The following is a 21,711-nucleotide window of genomic DNA, read 5'->3' as shown; positions in this document are numbered from 1 at the left end:
GGAATTTCAGTACTTTAGCATAATGTTTCCTAAAGGTTTCCTCATGGTTTTATTTAAAGTTATGTTCTCAAATTGTTCCAAGAACGTTAAGCACACTTTCCATAAAAAACACAAGAAAACGTTAGTAACGTTCAGAGAACGTTCTAAGAATGTTATTTAAAAACATACATTCCACTCTCAGAACATGAAGAAAACGTTCCATAAAAACTACAAGAAAACGTTTAACATTTAGAGAACGTTCTAAGAATGTTATTTAAAAACATATACATTCGTTCTCAGCATCAACACAACTCTCTCTATCCTCTATTTTGCTAAGTGTGTTCAGGTGTGTTGGCATTAATCGGTCACACCTGATCTTAATGAGTGCTTGTTTCCTTTGAAATGGGATCTGTTTGAATAGACTAAAATGAACAGCTTTTTATGCGTAAAAAAACACGGCATGCTAGCTCCATCCTTGTGGCGTAGTGGACTAATTCCAAGGATAGAGAAAATAAGATTATATGTTTGAATCTCACTGATGCAGAAGGAAATGAATGTCCATGTGTCCTATCTGTGCTTGGATTTTCTTATTGAAACATTCAGTGAAAGTTTTAAGGAAGTAATTCAAGCACCTCAAAATAACATATAATTTCCGTTCTCAGAGCGTTAATAAAACCTCCCAGGAAAACTTTCAAGGAACCAGAGTAAAATGTTCTCAGTACCTCCCTGCAACCTGAAAATAAACTTTCCCAGAACAGGAGACATTTTCACTTCTGTTCTCAGAACGTTTAAAAAACGTTCAGTTTCACCAGTCAGGAGACATATGGCTTCATTCCAACAAACAATGTGAAACCAAAAACATACGTTCCCATCCATACAGAGGTCTGTGTATAATTATTCCTGAGAATGGATGGATTTCTTCAGATGAAACAGAGAGAAGTGAGGCTAGCCAGGCAGGCGATACTGGCAGGGTGAAAAGTCATTCACCCAAGGAGCCTGCAGCTGCACACTGTCAAACCTCCCCTGGCTGGCTGCAACCAGGGACTGTAGGGAGGTACTGTACAGTTCACTCAGATGTGTTGGTCTCTTTTATACACTCTACCCCAGGGTTTCCCAACTGGCCCGTGGGTAATTTTTCTGAGAAAAAAATAAATATAATAATACAGTATATATATATATATATATATATATGTTTTTTATTGTTGGACATAAAAGACTAAGTCAGCTACAAGTGATTTTAATTTTAGAAATCTGTTCCAAAGTATTCCCACACATAATAGAGAGATATATGTGATCGTATATAAATGTAAGCAAGGTTTGAAATAATAAATAAACATCCCCATTAACACACACTGCTGAGGAAGATAAGCACTGAAAACACTGAGGGAACATAGAAAAAATAGAGAATATTTACCACTGTCGCCTCGCCTTCCCAGCCTTCCCCGTTTTCCTGGAGGCCCTAGAAGGATGACAGAGGAACAGACGTTATTTATTCGTCTGTTTGTTAGTTTACTCATTTAACATACGGGTTGCCTATATTTCCCATTCAACAAATGATTTGTTTTAAAGTACAACAACTGAATTGAATTAAAATAATTTCCCTTTAATTTGAACACATCCCCTGTCTTTTGTTGTCACCACAGTTTGGGGTTACAGCTTCAAGAAACAACCCTATTTCATAGTGTGCAACTTACAGTATACAGCTTCCAGTGAGGAATGATCTGTTTACTTCTCAGATATCTGAACTAGTCAGGAAGTGATCATGTTTGTACAAGTCCGATAAGGTTCTTCCATTACAGAGTATCATTTGTGTGTAGAGATAGGAGGAGATGGTGAACATGACCTGCCAAAACTGATGCTATGACAATGGGTTAACAGATCACTAACTGATGAGGGAGAGAATCTAGGAGGCTGATAGACATAGTCAATATCAGAGACTCAGCGTGAGAAAAATTGCCTTTCTGTTTCCCATTCATGAAGACAGGCTCAGGGATGAGTGTGGAAGCTTCCCCTGGCGTGTAAACCCTGAAGATAAGGGGGCTATTCCTGACAGCAGCGACCGGGGAACACACACACGTACGTGTCCCCTCAGCTTTCCCCTGGCTGCATCTGCAGGAAGACCCCAGCCCGGCCAACAGTGACATCACATGCAAGCCAAATAAGTAATGGTGTCTATCAACAGCGCATAGCAACCTGCTCTAATGAGAGTCCAGTGCAGCCTCTCTGATACATAAGAACAATGTTTAGAGTCCTATCTGCAAACACACTAGTGACCTGACCAGACATGATGAGGAAAAGCTCTTCCGCCAGAGTTTCAATTCAGACAAGTCAAAGCCGGGCAGCCATGGATAATGAGTAGGATTTGAGATACGATCAAAGCTTTGGAATCACCTGGGTTTTTTATCAATATATTGCATGCATTTTATCAACCTATTAAAATGTGTTATGGCTCGTAGAGGGAAACTGTGAGTCAAAATAAGAGAGTGATGAGTGTAGAGCTTCAATGTGCTGTTCAACTCCTCTCCCTCTGGATTTTATTTGCTGGTGGCTGTGTGGACTTATCCCTCCGAAGCCAGGCCATACGTAGTTGGATGCCTCCTCGTATCGTTAACCGCCACATGGATCAGGGACTGCAGCCATTATACAGTCCACCCAGATCAAACAAGACCACCTGACCCACACTCTCCACAGATAACATGTTCAACATGCATTCACCCTGACGCACTGGCCCAAGAGTCATAGTCAAACACATGCAAGGTATGAGAGCTCAAGAACAAATGACAAGTATGGTATTAATAAGAGCATACTGTACTAAGATCATATTATTTTAGCAATTGCTGCAGCTCACGTGCAGGGGGAGGATAGCTACTCTCAGATGACGTGAGCTCAGTATAACTTTTACCAATGGGACGGTTCCTTGGACTCAACTTAGCAGAACTGAACAAAAAAAATTTGAATTAACATTTAAATATTAACGTGAATGTCCTCTTTGTTTTATTCAACAAATTCAACATGTGCAATTTGCATGCCTATTTAGGCACTAGACAAATAATCAGTGTTCCACACTATTATTGTCAGTATACAGGAGGATAGGCCTACATCTTTTAAAACTAGAGTCCTATTGTTGATATATGGTGAGTGAACCCTCTCCGCCTTCTGTCTGTCTGCTGAAATATCATGACACTACATTCCATGTAAATCCTATTAAAGGGAGAACATGTGGTGTGTACACTAAACTTTGTGTGCGTGATGTTGCCCCTCTTCAGAACTAATCACAATCAACATCGAGCAAGAGATTTAAATACAAATGTCAAGGCCAACTGTTCCAGAGAAAAGAGCGCACAGCAGGACAAATGTGGTTTAACTCTACCCATCGTCACCAAAAAAGATCATAAAGCACGTGATGTTTCCCCTGATATGGCTATAATTAGAGTAACTGTAGTGAACACAAAGAATGTCCTTTTTGAAAGTCATTTTGGTAGCTGACTCTCTCATGATCTTTATTAGGTATGGAAGAGGTCCAGTAGAAAGGGGGAGAGAAGAGGGTGCAAACACTATCTTAATAGGGAACTTCAATCACCAGGTACCATACATTGTGCCAAAGACCCACACCTCTACCAGTGTTGGATTAAAAGCCTTAGCAGTACTGGAATGCTCACACGAATAGAGGGAATTTATAATGAATTGCATGGACATTAATTTAGCAGGTGGTACGTGTTAGCTTCTTACATTTTTTTACACCACAAAAGAGCTTATACTGTGCTGAGGGTGTGAAAAGGAGGAGGAATGAGAAATAACTGGGGTCGACACCCCCATTCACTTAGTATCAAATTCAGACCAGACGTGGATTAGTGGTGCTTATCCACATCTTAAGATGCCACAGTGTAGCTACAGGATGGACCCAAAGTAAACCTATAGCAGAAATGGCCAACACAGGAAGGAGCTTTTTTTCTGGGCCAAGATTGTGTGTTGTATGGAACTGGCTAAATCCACATGCACATTAACTTTGGCAGAACAATCAACCTGGCAGAACATTCAAACAAAACAGTATCTTTTAAAGCTTAATTCTAGATTGCCCTAGAGGTAAATATATTAAGAACAAGTCTGATACAAAAACAAAAAGCAATTGATGAGAGTACATATTAAGGGAGAATGTCTGATACAAAATGTTGTCATAGCGCAATATTATCTACAGAGAATAATAGAGTTATTGAGAGTTATGGTAAGGGATATGTTTTATCTTAGACAATCTCTTGGGTCTGTAGAGACAGCGATGGAGCATCCGTTTCCAGTTATGTGTCTCTGATCCTAGTCCTGCCTATAGGAACTGCACATAAAAACAACGCTAAACAGTAAATCACAACTCCAGCCTCTTCTATTTTGGCTGGGACACAAATCGAAGACTCCCTGCCATTAAATGAGGATATGTCCTCCTCATTGGACAAATGGATAACAGTTGACATTGACAACAGTGATTGGTATTACAGTTAAAGTTGAAAGTGTGTTTAGCAACAAGCGAAATGATTTGTCACTTGAAGATTTAACTTATTCCTCCAAGACGAGCACCCTGATTTTATTGCTATATAAACCTGCTTCTAATGATTGGTCCTCTGTAGCTCAGTTGGTAGAGCATGGTGCTTGCAACGCCAAGATAGTGGATTTTATTCCTGGGACCACCCGTACATAAAATGTATGCACGCATGACTGTAAGTCGCTTTGGATAAAAGCGCTTGCTAAATGACATTATTACACATATTATAAAATGATCCGTTCAGGAGACTGTCGAGCTACAGTAAATGATACAAAAAGTTTGAAGATGACAGACAGGGAACATCTAAAACCAGGAAAAGGTTTGATTTAAATGTATTACAACTGGCCCATGTGTTAGAGAATCAGCAGTAGAGTGCTGGCTTCGTTTGAGGAGGCATAATAAAACCCCATTAATGGAAGAGAAAATATCCCCTTGTCCAAAATCATCACATTCTCCATTACAATAAGAGAAACACTAGCGACACATCCCAACTGCTGCTTAAAAATAGACTTTAGATCTCAACAGACCATGTTTTCATGCTGGGCTTGTTCTGAAAAGCGATTCTTGCTCATACTAATCGTTACTCTTATATATATATATATATATATATATATATATGTATGATACCCATTGATTTTTGAAGAATATGACTTATGAATGCCTCATGAGCTTAGTTCAACTGTCGTACCCTATCAGAACCCAAAATATACATTTTGTAATTGTAAACAAACACTGTATAACCTCAAAACATGGTTAAAACTATAAGTGTGAGTCAGTCCTTGCATCCATAGCTCTATCTATACATTTGAGAGTGGTTACATTTAACCAACCCAATCTCAGAGCTGAAAAACAGTGCAGAGGTGACTGCTTTTTGTTGTTGTAGGAACTGCATATTTCCACATTAAAGAGTGGACATGAGACAAAACCTATCATTTTATGCTCGTTACGATGTTCCTTATGGGGTGAATGGTGGATAGAAATGATTTACTTCCTCAGTGTCACTTTTCTTCATCCATAATACAGCAGAAGACGGTATTGTTGAACAGCTCCCTATGGTGCAAAAACTGTTTCAAATTACAAATCCATCTTGTGGTTAGGATCTTTAGCGGATGTCACCAGCAATTATATTACACTCCCTGCCAGTCCTAAAGCTCAGAAAGTTTCATATGAAGACAGCAGTGTCATAAGTTTGGTCAATATTCACTTCTGAAAAAAAGCCCAAATGTTCTATGCACATTTTATGCATTAGGCTACACATTTTCCTTCTAGAATGTGATGGAAGTTGAAGTCTACACACTACAGGCAGTCTCTACCAATAGTAAGACTAATAGCACACAGCACTTCAAAGCAAAACTCTCCAGGTAGCTGGCATATAGTATGGAACCATGGGTGGAATTAACAGATCCTAGCCCAAATGGTTTTAATCTAGTGATGACATAAATCTGATGAAGAGGACCCCTCAATCATAAAAAGTGCATAATGCTACAGAAACTACCAAACACATGCTACTGAGCAGCATCAGACACTATAGAAATGTGAACAACAGCCTATTCCAGCCTATTCCTAGCAAAGCACTGCTTAACAGTGATGAGAGGTAGGCATCAAGGAATTCACAGTGAATAAGCCTGTAGTTAGGATAGATCCATGGAATGTGAAACAGCCCATATCTATGGATTCCAAACACTGTTACTGATTGCATAATGTAGCTATGAATTCAAACACACGGAGGTAACAATTACTGAGCTCAATAAAGCATGTCCTGGCTGTGTGAGAGAGCTTTATTATATACTGAACAACAATATAAACACAACATGTAAAGTGTTGGTCCCATGTTTCATGATCTGAAATAAAAGATCCCAGAAATAAAAGATCCCAGGACCTCCACATCTGGCTTCTTCACCTGCGCGTTTGTCTGAGACCAGCCACCAGCGGTTTTCTGATGTCAGCCACCAGCAGGTTCATGCTCTACAACATTCGGAGAGTACGACCCTGCCTTACACAGGAAGCGGCACAGGTCCTAATCCAGGCACTTGTCATCTCCCGTCTGGACTACTGCAACTCGCTGTTGGCTGGCCTCCCTGCCTGTGCCATTAAACCCCTACAACTCATCCAGAATGCCGCAGCCCGTCTGGTGTTCAACCTTCCCAAGTTCTCTCACGTCACCCCCCTCCTCCGCACACTCCACTGGCTTCCAGTTGAAGCTCGCATCCGTTACAAGACCATGGTGCTTGCCTATGGAGCAGTGAGGGGAACGGCACCTCTGTACCTTCGGGCTCTGATCAGTCCCTACACCCAAACGAGGGCATTGCGTTCATCCACCTCTGGCCTGCTGGCTCCCCTTCCTCTGCGGAAGCATAGTTCCCGCTCAGCCCAGTCAAAACTGTTCGCTGCTCTGGCACCCCAATGGTGGAACAAGCTCCCTCACGACGCCAGGACAGCGGAGTCACTCACCACCTTCCGGAGACATTTGAAACCCCACCTCTTTAAGGATTACCTGGGATAGGATAAAGTAATCTTTCTACCCCCCCCCCCCCCCCCCCCCCAAAAAAAAAAATGTGTAAAGTGGTTTTCCCACTGGCTATAGGGTGAATGCACCAATTTGTGAGTCGCTCTGGATAAGAGCGTCTGCTAAATGACGTAAATGTGCCCTTGAGCAAGGCACTTAACCCTAATTGCTCCTGTAAGTCGCTCTGGATAAGAGCGTCTGCTAAATGACTAAAATGTAAAATGTAATGAACAGAGTGTCCCATGGTGGCGGTGGGGTTATAGTATGAGCAGGCATAAGCTATGGACAACGAACACAATTGCATTTTATCGACGGCAATTTGAATGAACAGAGATACCGTGACGAGATCCTGAGGCCCATTGTCGTGCCATTCATCCACGCCATCGCCTCATGTTTCAGCATGATAATGCACGGCCCCATGTCGCAAGGATCTGTACACAATTCCTGGAAGCTGAAAATGTCCCAATTCTTCGAAGCCCTGCATACTCACCAGACATGTCATCCATTGAGAATGTTTGGGATGCTCTGGATCGACAGCATGTTCCAATTCCCGCCAATATCCAGCAACTTCGCACAGCCATTGAAGAGGAGTGGGACAACATTCCACAGGCCACAATCAACAGCCTGATCAACTCTATGCGAAGAAGATGTGTCGCGCTGCATGACACAAATGGTGGTTACACCAGATACTGACTGGTTTTCTGAGTCACATCCCTACCTTTTTTTAAAGGTATCTGTGACCAACAGATGCAAATCTGTATTCCCAGTCAGTGTAATTACTCCTAATATCTTCTTTATGAAAACTATCCATGTTATTTCAGACCCATAAAATCTGTCTACATAAATGTCATTTTCTGAGAACTTGATAGTTTACTAACTTGGAAGGCTTTTAACATCTTGTATAAATGAAAATAATGCACAACATCTTTCTTATCAAGAGTCAGTGACCAAAGACCAAACAGAAAATGACAGAGAAACATACAACCTTGGCCAGAGCAACAGTGATACTGATAACATATTACTACTCCTCTGAGACAAATACATGACTTAATGACCAGAAACAACTATCACACCAAGTTTACTATTGGCTCATTCACCTCTCACCTATCATTATGCCCCTACGATGGTTTTAGTAAACGAAGATGTGTACTCAATCAACTTAAAATGAAGGATTCTGTGTGTATGGATAAGGAATAATGAAGAGCTGCACATGCAGACTCTTGACTGTAGCCAAGGTAGTCATAACATGCTGTCAAATAAAGAAGAGGAGATGTGGTCTGATTCGTACCTGGCCCATCCTGCTTCAACGAGACAACATCATGTACGCATTTGATTTCCCCTGATTTTCATTTGAATGAGGTAAACTGATTTATCTTTCAACAGCTATTTCTAATGAAACATGGTCATAAGAAAACACATACATTTTCAACATTATACTGCACATGAACTGCTGAGAAATTAACACTATAAAGTACTATCCTTAATAATTCAAGATCTGTAACTTCCACAAGCCAAAATAGGAGTGTACCAATACACGTTGATCCTGGTAGCCACTTTCCACTTTGAGCAAACCAGATCCTTTGTTATGGCTGTAGAGAAGCACAAGTTAAAGTAGAGGGAAAGTTACTTATTACACCCCCTGCTAAGGGAAAAGAGAGTGCAAAAGGGTTTCAGTTCAAAGGCAGTACTTCATCAAGGTGCAACTGCAACGCATCATGACATGTACAGTGGGGAAAAAAAGTATTTAGTCAGCCACCAATTGTGCAAGTTCTCCCACTTAAAAAGATGAGAGAGGCCTGTAATTTTCATCATAGGTACACGTTAATTATGACAGACAAATTGAGAGAAAAAAATCCAGAAAATCACATTGTAGGATTTTTAATGAATTTATTTGCAAATTATGGTGGAAAATAAGTATTTGGTCACCTACAAACAAGCAAGATTTCTGGCTCTCACAGACCTGTAACTTCTTCTTTAAGAGGCTCCTCTGTCCTCCACTCGTTACCTGTATTAATGGCACCTGTTTGAACTTGTTATCAGTATAAAAGACACCTGTCCACAACCTCAAACAGTCACACTCCAAACTCCACTATGGCCAAGACCAAAGAGCTGTCAAAGGACACCAGAAACAAAATTGTAGACCTGCACCAGGCTGGGAAGACTGAATCTGCAATAGGTAAGCAGCTTGTTTTGAAGAAATCAACTGTGGGAGCAATTATTAGGAAATGGAAGACATACAAGACCACTGATAATCTCCCTCGATCTGGGGCTCCACGCAAGATCTCACCCCGTGGGGTCAAAATGATCACAAGAACGGTGAGCAAAAATCCCAGAACCACACGGGGGGACCTAGTGAATGACCTGCAGAGAGCTGGGACCAAAGTAACAAAGCCTACCATCAGTAACACACTACGCCGCCAGGGACTCAAATCCTGCAGTGCCAGACGTGTCCCCCTGCTTAAGCCAGTACATGTCCAGGCCCGTCTGAAGTTTGCTAGAGTGCATTTGGATGATCCAGAAGAGGATTGGGAGAATGTCATATGGTCAGATGAAACCAAAATATAACTTTTTGGTAAAAACTCAACTCGTCGTGTTTGGAGGACAAAGAATGCTGAGTTGCATCCAAAGAACACCATACCTACTGTGAAGCATGGGGGTGGAAACATCATGCTTTGGGGCTGTTTTTCTGCAAAGGGACCAGGACAACTGATCCGTGTAAAGGAAAGAATGAATGGGGCCATGTATCGTGAGATTTTGAGTGAAAACCTCCTTCCATCAGCAAGGGCATTGAAGATGAAACGTGGCTGGGTCTTTCATCATGACAATGATCCCAAACACACCGCCCGGGCAACGAAGGAGTGGCTTCGTAAGAAGCATTTCAAGGTCCTGGAGTGGCCTAGCCAGTCTCCAGATCTCAACCCCATAGAAAATCTTTGGAGGGAGTTGAAAGTCTGAGTTGCCCAGCGACAGCCCCAAAACATCACTGCTCTAGAGGAGATCTGCATGGAGGAATGGGCCAAAATACCAGCAACAGTGTGTGAAAACCTTGTGAAGACTTACAGAAAACGTTTGACCTGTGTCATTGCCAACAAAGTGTATATAACAAAGTATTGAGAAACTTTTGTTATTGACCAAATACTTATTTTCCACCATAATTTGCAAATAAATTCATTAAAAATCCTACAATGTGATTTTCTGGGAAAAAAAATCTTATTTTGTCTGTCATAGTTGATGTGTACCTATGATGAAAATTACAGGCCTCTCTCATCTTTTTAAGTGGGAGAACTTGCACAATTGGTGGCTGACTAAATACTTTTTTCCCCCACTGTAGGCCTATCTGTTTAGCAGGCCTATTTAAGAGGTGTCTGGGGCAGAGTCTGCAAGCTTTCACTCCAGACTGTCACTGTCACGCCCTGGCTCTGGGGACTCTAGTATGTTGAGCCAGGGTGTGAGTTTTCTTGTGTTTTACATTCTAGGTTAAGTATTTCTATGTTGGCCAGTGTGGTTCTCAATCAGAGGCAACGAGTGTCAGCTGTTGCTGGTTGTCTCTGATTGGGAACCACATTTAGACAGGCTGTTTTCCCACAGTGGTTGTGGGATCTTGTTCCTAGTAGGTTGTGTTTGTCTAAGGACGTCACGTTATCGTTTTGTTGTTTGTTCGGTAAATCACTAATAAATATGTTCGCAAATAACGCTGCGCATTGGTCCTCTGTTTCCGATGATCGTGACAGAAGATCCCACCAAAACTGGACCAAGCAGCGTGTCCAGGAGCCATCGCCAGGGGAATCGCTAGCGGATCTCCGTGGCAACCTCGACTGGGTCAAGCCTAGTGAAGAGCAGAGAGGGTGGACTTGGGAGCAGTGGAGGAAGAGTCTCGACTGGGTCAAGCCAAATGAAGAGCAGAGTGGTTGGACTTTGGAGCAGTGGAGGAAGAGTCTGGCGAGAGATAGGGAGGCTTGGTCTACGGGGAGGAGAGACACCCCCAAAATTTTTAGGGGGGGGCTCACGCCGTGGACGACGGAGCAGCAGGAGGCCGCGATGGAGCGGTCCAGCGGGTTTGCAGAGGAGGCCGCCAGGTTAAGGGGGCCACTGGTCACAGAGGAGAGGGAAAGTGTAGAGGCACGGCGAGAGGTACTGGGGTGTGTTACCAGTCCGGTCCGGCCCGTTCCTGATCCCTGCGTAGGGCCAGTGGTGTGTGTCCCCAGTACGGTCCGGCCTGTTCCTGTTCCTCGCATTGAGCCTGTGGTGCGTGTCGTCAGCCCGGCCCGGCCTGTTCCTGATCCCCGCACCGAGCCTATGGTGCGCTTCGTCAGCCCGGTCCGGCCTGTTCCTGCTCCCCGCACCAAGCCTATGGTGCGCTTCGTCAGCCCGGTCCGGCCCGCTCCTGCTCCCCGCACCAAGCCTATGGTGCGCTTCGTCAGCCCGGTCCGGCCTGTTCCTGCTCCCCGCACCAAGCCTATGGTGCGCTTCGTCAGCCCGGTCCGGCCCGCTCCTGCTCCCCGCACCAAGCCTATGGTGCGCTTCGTCAGCCCGGTCCGGTCCGCTCCTGCTCCCCGCACCAAGCCTATGGTGCACGTCGCCAGCCCGGCTCGGCCTCTTCCTGCTCCCCACACCAAGCCAATGGTGTGCGTCGTCAGTCCGGCACAGCCCGTGCCTGTTCCACCGGTGCCTGGTCCGGTACCGGTCAGCTGCTCCACGCCGGAGCTAGAGCAATCCGCTCCACCAGTGTTCAGTCCAGCTCCGGCCAGCAGGGCCAGACCGGACCAGGGGTACTTTGGGGGGTTAGAGAGGGAGTGGGGATCATGCCCGGAGCCGGATCCGCCGCCAAGGCGGAGTGCCCACCCGGTCCCTCCCCTGTGGTGTTTGGTTGGCGCGGTCGGAGTCCGCGCCTTTGGGGTGGGGTACTGTCACGCCCTGGCTCTGGGGACTCTAGTATGTTGAGCCAGGGTGTGAGTTTTCTTGTGTTTTACATTCTAGGTTAAGTATTTCTATGTTGGCCAGTGTGGTTCTAAATCAGAGGCAACGAGTGTCAGCTGTTGCTGGTTGTCTCTGATTGGGAACCACATTTAGACAGGCTGTTTTCCCACAGTGGTTGTGGGATCTTGTTCCTAGTAGGTTGTGTTTGTCTAAGGACGTCACGTTATCGTTTTGTTGTTTGTTCGGTAAATCACTAATAAATATGTTCGCAAATAACGCTGCGCATTGGTCCTCTGTTTCCGACGATCGTGACAGTCACTAGACCACCTGTTCTATATTACCATTATTTAGGCTGAACATCTCTTCCCAAACATATCCCAAACATCTCCTCAGTGTGCGTGTGTTTATGGGGTAGGGTGGGGGTTTGTGGGTGGGTGTGTAGATGTTTGTGTGTGCATGGGTGGATGTGTTTTACCAAGGTTACTGGACAACAGGACAAGGACATCTGGAGTAAGCCTTTATAAAACTGCTTATATCTGATATAGGAACTAACATTGACGTGTCCATCTACTCAAGCAGTCCAACATCAAATCAAATGACATGTTATTTGTCGAATGCTTCGTAAACAACAGATGTAGACTAACAGTAAAATGCTTACTTACAGGGCCCTTCCCAACAATGCAGAGAGAGAAAAGAGAGAAATAATAGAAAAACTGAAAAATAACACGAGGAATAAATACACAATGAGTAACGATAACTTGGCTATATACACAGGGGTATCAGTACCGAGTCGATCTGCAGGACCATGGACCATGATAATTCCTTAGTGATGTGGACATTGAAGCTCTCGACCTGCTCCACTACAGCCCTGTCAATGTGAATGGGGGCGTGCTCGGCCATCCATTTTCTGTAGTCCACGATCAACTCCTTTGTCTTGCTGACGTTGAAGTTAAGATTGTTGTCCTGGCACCACACTGCCAGGTCTCTGACCTCCTCCCTGTAGGCTGTCTCATCGTCGTCGGTGGTCAGCCCTACCACTGTCGTGTTGTCTTTAAACTTAATGATGGTGTTGGAGTCGTGTGTGGCCACGCAGTCGGGGGTGAACAGGGAGTACAGGAGGGGACTAAGCACAAACCCCTGAGGGGCCCCCTTGTTGAGGGTCAGCGTGGCGGATGTGTTGTTGCCTACCCTCCCCACCTGGGGGTGGCCCGACAGGAAGTCCAGGATCCAGTTGCAGAGAGAAGTGTTTAATCCCAGGGTCCTTAGCTTCGTGATGAGCTTGGAGGACACTATGGGGTTAAACACTGAGCTGTAGTCAATTAACATAATTTTCACGTAGGTGTTCCTTTAGTCCAGGTGGGAAAGGGCAGCGTGGAGTGCCATAGAGATTGCGTCATCTGTGGATCTGTTGGGGCGGTATGCGACTTGGAGTGGGTCCAGTGTGTCTCGGATGATGGTGTTGATGTGAGCCATGACCAGCCTTTCAAAGCATTTCATGGCTACATATGTGAGGACTACAGTGCGATAGTCATTTAGACAGGTTACCTTGGCATTCTTGGGCACAGGAACTATGGGTGTCTGCTTGAAACCTGTAGGTATTACAGACTGGGTCAGGGGCCTTGTGAATGTTGACCTGTTTAAAGGTCCTACTCACATCGGCTACGGAGTGTTCACACAGTTGTCCGGAACAGCTGGTGCTCTCATGCATGGTTCAGTGTTGCTAGCCTCGAAGCGAGCATAGAAGGAATTTAGCTCATCTGGTAGGCTTGTGTCACTGGATAGCTCGCGGCTGGGTTTCCCTTTGTAATCCGCGATAGTTTGCAAGCCCTGCCAGATCCTGTATTGATGCTTTTCCTGTTTGATGGTTCGTTGGAAGGCGTAATGGGATTTCTTATAAGTGTCCGGATTAGTGTCCCGCTCCTTGAAAGCGGCAGCTCTAGCCTTTAGCTCAGTGTGGATGTTGCCTGTAACCCATGCTTCTGGTTGGGATATGTACGCACGCTCACTGTGGGGACGACGTCGTCGATGCACTTATTAATGAAGCTGGTGACTGATGTGGTAAACTCCTCAATGCCATCAGAGGATAGAGTTATGGTAAGATTTGCAAAATGGAAGGCGAGGGAGAGCTTTGTATGTGTCTCTGTGTGTGGAGTAAAGTTGATCTAGAGTTTTTTCGCCGCTAGTTACACAGGTGACATGCTGGTACACATGAGGTAAAACAGATTTCAGTTTTCCTGCATTAATTTCACTGGCCACTAGGAGCACCGCCTCTAACATATACAGTATATTAAGGTTTATTTGGAATTGTACACATTTGCAGCCAAAAGCTGAATTGTAGTATACAGTGCATTCGGAAAGTATTCAGACCCCTTCCCTTTTCCCACATTTTGTTACGTTACAGCCTTATTCTAAAACGATTAATACTACAATCTACACACAATACCGCTTAATGACAAAGTGAAAACAGGTTTTTCGAAATGTTTGCAAATGTATTACAAATAAAAAATTCAGACCCTTTGCTATGAGACTCGAAATTGAGCTCAGTTGCATCCTGTTTCCATTGATCATCTTGAGATGTTTCTACAACTTGATTGGAGTCCACCTGTGATAAATTCAATTGATTGGACATGATTTGTAAAGGCACACACCTGTCTATATAAGGTCCCACAGTTGACAGTGCATGTCAGAGCAAAAACCAAGCCATGAGGTCGAAGGAATTGTTCGTAGAGCGCCGAGACAAGATTGTGTTGAGGCACTGATCTGGGGAAGGGTACCAAAACCCGTACCAAAACATTTCTGCAGCATTGAAGGTCCCCAAGAACACAGTGGCCTCCATCATTCTTAAATGGAAGAAGTTTGGAACCACCAAGACTCTTCCTAGAGCTGGATGTTCGGCCAAACTGAGCAATCTATAAACCTGTTTTTGCTTTGTCATTATGGGTTATTGTGTGTAGATTGATGAGGGAAAAAACGATTTAATCAATTTTAGAATAAGGCTGTAACATAACAAAATGTGGAAAAAGACAAGGGGTCTGAATACTATCCGAATGCACTGTAAGTAAGTAAATAAAATATAATAAAAAATATGAGATGTAGTATACAATATTACAGATAAGCAGCATTAAGCAGTCTTACAAAGTAAGGCATAGGGCGGTTCTAGTATCTGTCAGTCCGAGTAGGGGGAAGGTTCAGTTTGTCACTGGACCGGGTAGATCTGCCACTGACATGGCCTTAATAATGTTGTAATCCTGGGATTTTTGCGAGCTTCTGGGCAAAGGATCTGCAGAGGTGGGTGCCGAAGGACTCCAAGGACTGCAAGCCCAGGTCACTGCATGCAGAGTCGTAGGAGGTGTAGGTGGGGCCCATGATGATTTTGGTTGCACGCTGTTGGATCTTCTTAAGTTGTTTGTGTTGGTGGGCTGTGAGACCTGAGTGCCATACTGGAGTGGCGTACTAGAGCACTGGACGGATAAAGCAGATGTAGACTGAAGGTTGAAGTGGCGAAGATAGTTCATCATGAAGAACCTTCGTTTCCCTTTGGTGGTAATGTCAGAGATGTGTGTGTCCCATTGTAAGTTGGCTTGGAATGTCATACAGAGTTCTTTGGCACTGGACAAAACATCAAATGTGTGCCCGGAGATGGATAATGTCAGAGGTGGGTCAGGATTGTGGCTGAAACAGGTGTACATGACTTTGCGCTTTGTTGGGTTGAGCTTCATCTTGTTTTGTTCTGACCAGTCGGCTAGTTGGTTGAGGTATGGTAAAAGTGTCACATATGTGTCTTGATTCAATTAGGTTCAGGTCATTCACCAAGGCCCAGGAGTTGGATAGGGTACCTTCTGATGCACCATTGATGTGAGCCACAAATACAATTGGACCAAGCCCTGGGGGAGGCCACAGGATAGTTTTTGGGATAGAGTCTCATGGTATCTTGTCACCTGGCTATGGACGGAATGAAAGTTGCAAATCCATGGCATGATCTCTGGTTGGACAGATAATTGCAAAAGGTGTTTCATTGCAATGGTGTGATCCACAAGATCAAAGGCCTTGATGTAGTCTGTCAGGACCTATGTGTTGGAGGTGCCACTGGTGTTTGCTGTTCTGTACAGCTAGTCTGCCATGCATACAAGGCAGTTGTAACATGCTCCATCACTTAATGGGTTTCAGAACTTGGCTAAACCTCTAAACACACTAGAAGGACCAAAATACCTACGGTATTATTAGCAGACTACATTTGGATGGTGTACAGATGAGAGACAACAGTTTCCAGAACCAACAACTATTCCCCCATAGTGAGAGATGACGGTCTTCATCGTTCACCACTGCATATTACATTTTATATCAAACCAAATATGAGGATTTGTGTGTCTGGTAAATAAAACCAGTCAGCAGAATCAAACACTAAACCATGGCCATAATTGAAGCCATGGGTGATGGCAGTTTTATCCATTCAGCTAACGTATTTATGTATTTGACTCCAAACCAACTCAAATGCCTGGCATAATGAGGCTTTAGAGATATGTTTATCTTTCTTTACAAAATATTCTATTGTACTCCCTGAAACATATTTGTGAGAGACTATAATTGTGAGGCCCCCAGAGCTCTGTGTGGTACGCCAGTGAGAAAGTCTTAATGAAGATTTACACTGACATCTTAGCATCACTTGGGATCTTGGGATCTTAGCATCACAATCAACATTTACATTTGGAGTACTTTGACTTCGCACAAGTCCTTAAGACTGCACAAAATAATCTTGGGACTTCTGCTATACTAAGGCACAGGCAAATCACTTGCTGGTATAAAGGATACATTGGATGAGAATTTGGAAATAATATAGAAATTAGCACAAATCTCTCTTCTAAGGCTGTAGGCCTGATGGGTAGAATGTGACATCATGGTGTGATTATCTGTAGAGGAGCAATAGTTGAATGGCCTTCCATGGAGAGACCACTCTGTGCACCAGATGGGCTTTGTAAAGAAACCTGGAATGCATCTCGGCCTCTTTCATGTGGACCAGTACAACAAATACAATAATAAACAGCAGTTCTAGTTACTGGGGTTAGTTCAATCAATTTCCCAGTTTGTTTTTGTTTCCTTTGAATTGCCAAATGGGTGACCTAAAGTGGGCCCTCCACCAGTGGAGTCTCCTCAGTGGAGGAAGGTGAAGACCATCTTCCTCAGTGAATTTCATAAAAATAAAAATTGTTAGATAAAACAATACCAAATAAATTCAAGTCACCAAATACTAGATTAAAGCACACTGTTTTGCAATGAAGATCTACAGTAGCCTCAACAGCACTCTGTAGGATAGCACCATGGTGTAGCTGGAGGACAGCTAGTTTCCGTCCTCCCCTGGGTACATTGACTTCAATACTCAAAGAGAGAGATAGACAATAGTTGAACAGTTTTGAACAAATTAATTTCTTAAAGAGAGCTAGTTATCTTTTGTATTTTTTTCACTTTCACTTACTTAGCTAGGGAATGCAGCTAGCAACAGTAGTTTAGCCTACTCAAACACCCAGCTCAAACAGAGAGGGATGCTATGTTACCTAGCTGGCTATGGCTATCCAACACCGGAACTCCTTCAAGTCAAGGTAAGCTTTTGGCTTTATAAATGTATTGCCACCGGGGCCCCCCCGGTGTAACTGCTAAACTGCTTGCTAACTGTACACTGTACTGCATGATTGTAGCGGGTTTACTAACGCGTTAGTTCTAGTAGCTACAGTATGTTGACTTGACGTTAGCTAATATGGTGACAACGATGTAGGCTGTGTGTAGCGGTTAGTGGTTATGATATGAAAGTTTGGCTTGGAAAGGTTTTTTTCACCTGGTCACAGACAGCCATTGTGTTGTGCACTGAAGTCTACAAGCAAAGGGAAAGGGTGAGAGGAGTACAGCACGTAGATGCGAGAAGGAATTATCCAACGATCAAAGGGATCATGCTGTTTGTATGTGGCTGCTATGAAAGTGAACTGTGTTTGCGTGTGATCAGGTGTGTATTCATTCCACCGATTCTGTTGAAAAGAAAACCTTAAATGGAAACAAACGGAACGAAGCGGGGATAAACATACCTGAATTTGTCTAATAGAAACTCTTGTTTGCAAGTGTTGGACTAATGATTACACCCTAAATCAGCTAGATGCAGGCAAGATTATGCAAGGCGGTATTGAATGTGTCAATGTCTGTCACCTTGATTACTCAAACTTTCATTCATAGACTGGATTGTAGCAACCTCATGATGGGTATAGGGAAAATGAACGTATCATATAGTAGCCTAAACCTATCGATATTACATTGAGCTGGGTGAATGGAATATGAATGACAGTCATCCAATATGCTGAAATAGAAATAAGGCCATGCTCATAAAAAAATTATCGTCCTCCATCATCTTAAACGGCACCGACCGCCTCTGCCCTCCACTCAAGGACAGGCACGTGTGTGTACAAGAAGTGTTGATGTCTGAACTCTTACTTAATCTTTCGCATCTCTTACGCATGGTTGCATTGAAATAAGACTTCCACAGAAGACTGTGAAAGCTATGACTGTGTCAGTGTGCCTGTGTATGTGTGCGTGACTTACATTTGCCTATATTAATTCCTATCTGTTTTCTTTCACAGTGTATATGCTGAATTAGCTAGAATAAACATTCAAATAGTGATCTAAGATAAACTACCTGTGAACAGGATATAGTTTGCTGCTGCCCGTAAATTCCATTATAATAGAACAAAATGGATTCTCAGAGGCCTCTCAGATTCAGGCCGTTTTCAGGGCGCCGGTAAAAGCTGTTGCCTTAACCTCCTCAAGACCATTTACTTCAACAGTGTTTAGCTGATTCAGAAGCTAGCTCAACACATTCTCTACAAGCCTGATATCTAACGAGTTTGATAACAGGATGATGGAGCACCAATCTGTGAATGAGAGGAGAATGGAAACAAGGCCTAAATGTACAGTCCATTCTTATCAGTGGTCTTGTTATAACATTCAGAAGTGAGGTTAAACCCACAGTGGTCTCAGTGGTACTCACTCAGACAAGAGACGGATGTACTGAACTCAAGGTGAGATTACCTTGGCAGTGTGAAATACAGGTCACATGAATGTCTGCTATGGGTCTGATACTGGGAGGAAATATTGGTGTCAGCTCCTAAAGTAGAGGTGCTGAGCGTCTTTCCCACCCTGGTTTGAGTATGTGAGTGGGTGAATATGCATAGAGCATATAGTGGACATCCTTTATGCTAACTGGTAACAGGTGTCATAAAAATGTTCTTACTAATAGGTAAGATGAAAGGAGAGTAAATCGCAGATTGAGTTTTGATCGACCAACCCAGTATCACCGATGATTGTGAAATATACTTCTAACCACAAGCTAGAAAAAATTAATCACTTTAAACAAAAGTATATCCTCTTTATCCACTGCTAAACCCAACCGAGGTCAGTGACGACAAGTTTCCTTAGCTTCATGCTTGACCTTATGCTATTAGCAAGCAGTGTTCTGACTCAAATCAACACACAAAAGTCACAGAATGATCTGTAGCACACAAATGGATGACTTTTCGCCATAGGGTTGATTGAAATGTTTGCAGTTTGTAATATGATTTCTGAGTGAGACTGACTAACAAAATCAATGGGGGCCCCCCGGCCGGTAATTCGACCATGATAACAAGTTTAGATAGCTGGCTGCTTTTCTAATTTAGCAATCTAAACAATTTTAGCTGACAGGGACTAATTGACTGACGATCAGTGACTGACATAACAGAAAAACTGCTGATGCACAACCAAATTTCGAAATTGCACCATGTGTATTCTACTATTCTAACTCGCAACAGTAAATTGAGACTCCGACTGATTTTTTTTATGTGGGGTGAAGTGGGGTGGGGGGGAATTGATCTAAGGGCCTTGGGCCACAAGTTGCCCATCTCTGTCCTAGACATTTTGGCCATGACAGAGACATGGATCACCCCGGAGAACACTGCTACTCCAGCTGCTCTCTCTTCATCTGACTGCGTCCTCTCTCATAGTCCGAGATCACCTGGTTGTCGTGGTGGTGGCACAGTGCTACTCATTTCAACTAAGTGGAGATTTTCTATTTTCTTCCTCACTCACCTGTCCATCTCCTAATTTGAATTCCATGTTCTCACTTAACATTGTTGTCATCTATCGCCCACCAGGTGCCCTTAGAGAGTTCCTCAATGTGACTCAAAAAAGGAAACTAAGTGTATGTTGCACTTCACAGGAGAGGCATTTCAATGTAAACATTTTTATTTTTTTTATCAAAATGCGTTTTTTGGCAGAAATGCCTTCTGGAAAATGTGAACTTTCATGTATAATAATAATAATAAAAATAATAATATGCCATTTAGCAGACGCTTTTATCCAAAGCGACTTACAGTCATGCTGGCATACATTTTTTGTGTATGGGTGGTCCCGGGGATCGAACCCACTACCTTGGCGTTACAAGCGCCGTGCTCTACCAGCTGAGCTACAGAGGACCACATGTGCCTTAATAACAAACTTGTATTCCATCCGTAAATACGAATACAATTATTAACTTACGAGCCTAGTTGGTTTAGCCACCGAAAAAGACAGGAACCTTCCCACTAGCCATGATTGGCTGAGATAATGGATGGGCTGGACATGCCGGCAGATGAGTTTGAATTGGTCTGCCATGTAGCATGCTTCTGTCTATAACGTGAGCTGTTCAGTATGTGTTGATAGTCCTTTCTACCATTTGAAAAGAAGGTTTACGACATCCTCTCCTCATTCACAATCCCCTGATCCCACTGACACAGAACTACCTTACGCCTTGACCTCTTTCTCCGCTAGTGAGGTCCGGCCGCCCAACAACCTGCCCGCTCGAACCCATCCCCTCCTCCCTTCTCCAGACCATCTCTGGAGACCGCCTCCCATTCCTCACTTCCCTCATCAGCTCATCCCTGACCACTGGTTGACTTGACCACCCCTCTGACCACCCCTCTGACTTCAAAATGGCCAGAGTCGCTACCCTCCTCAAGAAACACTCGACCCCTCTGACGTCAAACTACATATCGGTATCCCTTCTTTCTTTTCTTTCTAAAACACTTGAGCATGCCGTCTCTGACCAACTCTCTCACTATCTCTCTCAGAATGATCTTCTTGACCCTAACCAGTCAGGCTTCAAGACGGGTCACTCAACTGAGACTGCTCTCCTCTGTGTCACAGAGGCTCTCCGCACTGCCAAAGCTCACTTTCTCTCCTCTGTTCTCAACCTTCTAGATCTATCCACTGCCTTCAACACCGTGAACCTTCAGATCCTCCTCTCCACCCTCTCAGGGCTGGGCGTCTCAGGCTCTGCACACTCTTGGATTGCATCCTACCTGGCAGGCCTCTCCTACCAGGTGATGTGGAGATTATCTGTGTCTGCACCACATACTATCCCTACTGGTGTCCCCCAGGGCTCGGTTCTAGGCTTTCTCATCTTCTCTCTATACACCAAGTCACTTAGCTCCATCATATCCTCACATGGTCTCTCCTATCATTGCAATGCGGATGACTTTTGAGTCATCTTAATCTTTTCTTTTTATTGGCCAGTCTGAGATATGGCTTTTTTTTTGCAACTCTGAAGGTCAGCATCCCGGAGTCGCCTCTTCACTGTTGATGTTGAGACTGGTGTTTTGCGGGTACTATTTAATGAAGCTGCCAGTTGAGGACCTGTGAGGCGTCTGTTTCTCAAACTAGACACTCTAATGTATTTGTCCTCTTGTTCAGTTGTGCACCGGGGCCTCCCACTCCTCTTTTTATTCTG

The 21,711-nt window shown here is 43.8% G+C and overlaps 1 protein-coding gene across 1 annotated transcript in view; it reads right to left on the bottom strand.

Moving 5' to 3' along the window:
• The window catches only part of col23a1b (collagen type XXIII alpha 1 chain b), a 152,954-nt gene that overhangs the window by 68,414 nt on the left and 62,829 nt on the right, over nt 1-21,711 (bottom strand). The window contains exon 3 of the mRNA XM_084178060.1: nt 1,394-1,438. Coding sequence (XP_084034186.1) covers nt 1,394-1,438 — 45 coding nt within the window. The remainder of the gene's footprint in view (nt 1-1,393; nt 1,439-21,711) is intronic.

This window comes from Coregonus lavaretus (genome assembly GCF_964263955.1).
Source record: "Coregonus lavaretus genome assembly, chromosome: 15".
NCBI classification, from domain to species: Eukaryota; Metazoa; Chordata; class Actinopteri; order Salmoniformes; family Salmonidae; genus Coregonus; species Coregonus lavaretus.
The sequence above is the reverse complement of the archived record's forward strand: the minus strand, read 5'-3'. Positions and strand labels throughout refer to the sequence as shown.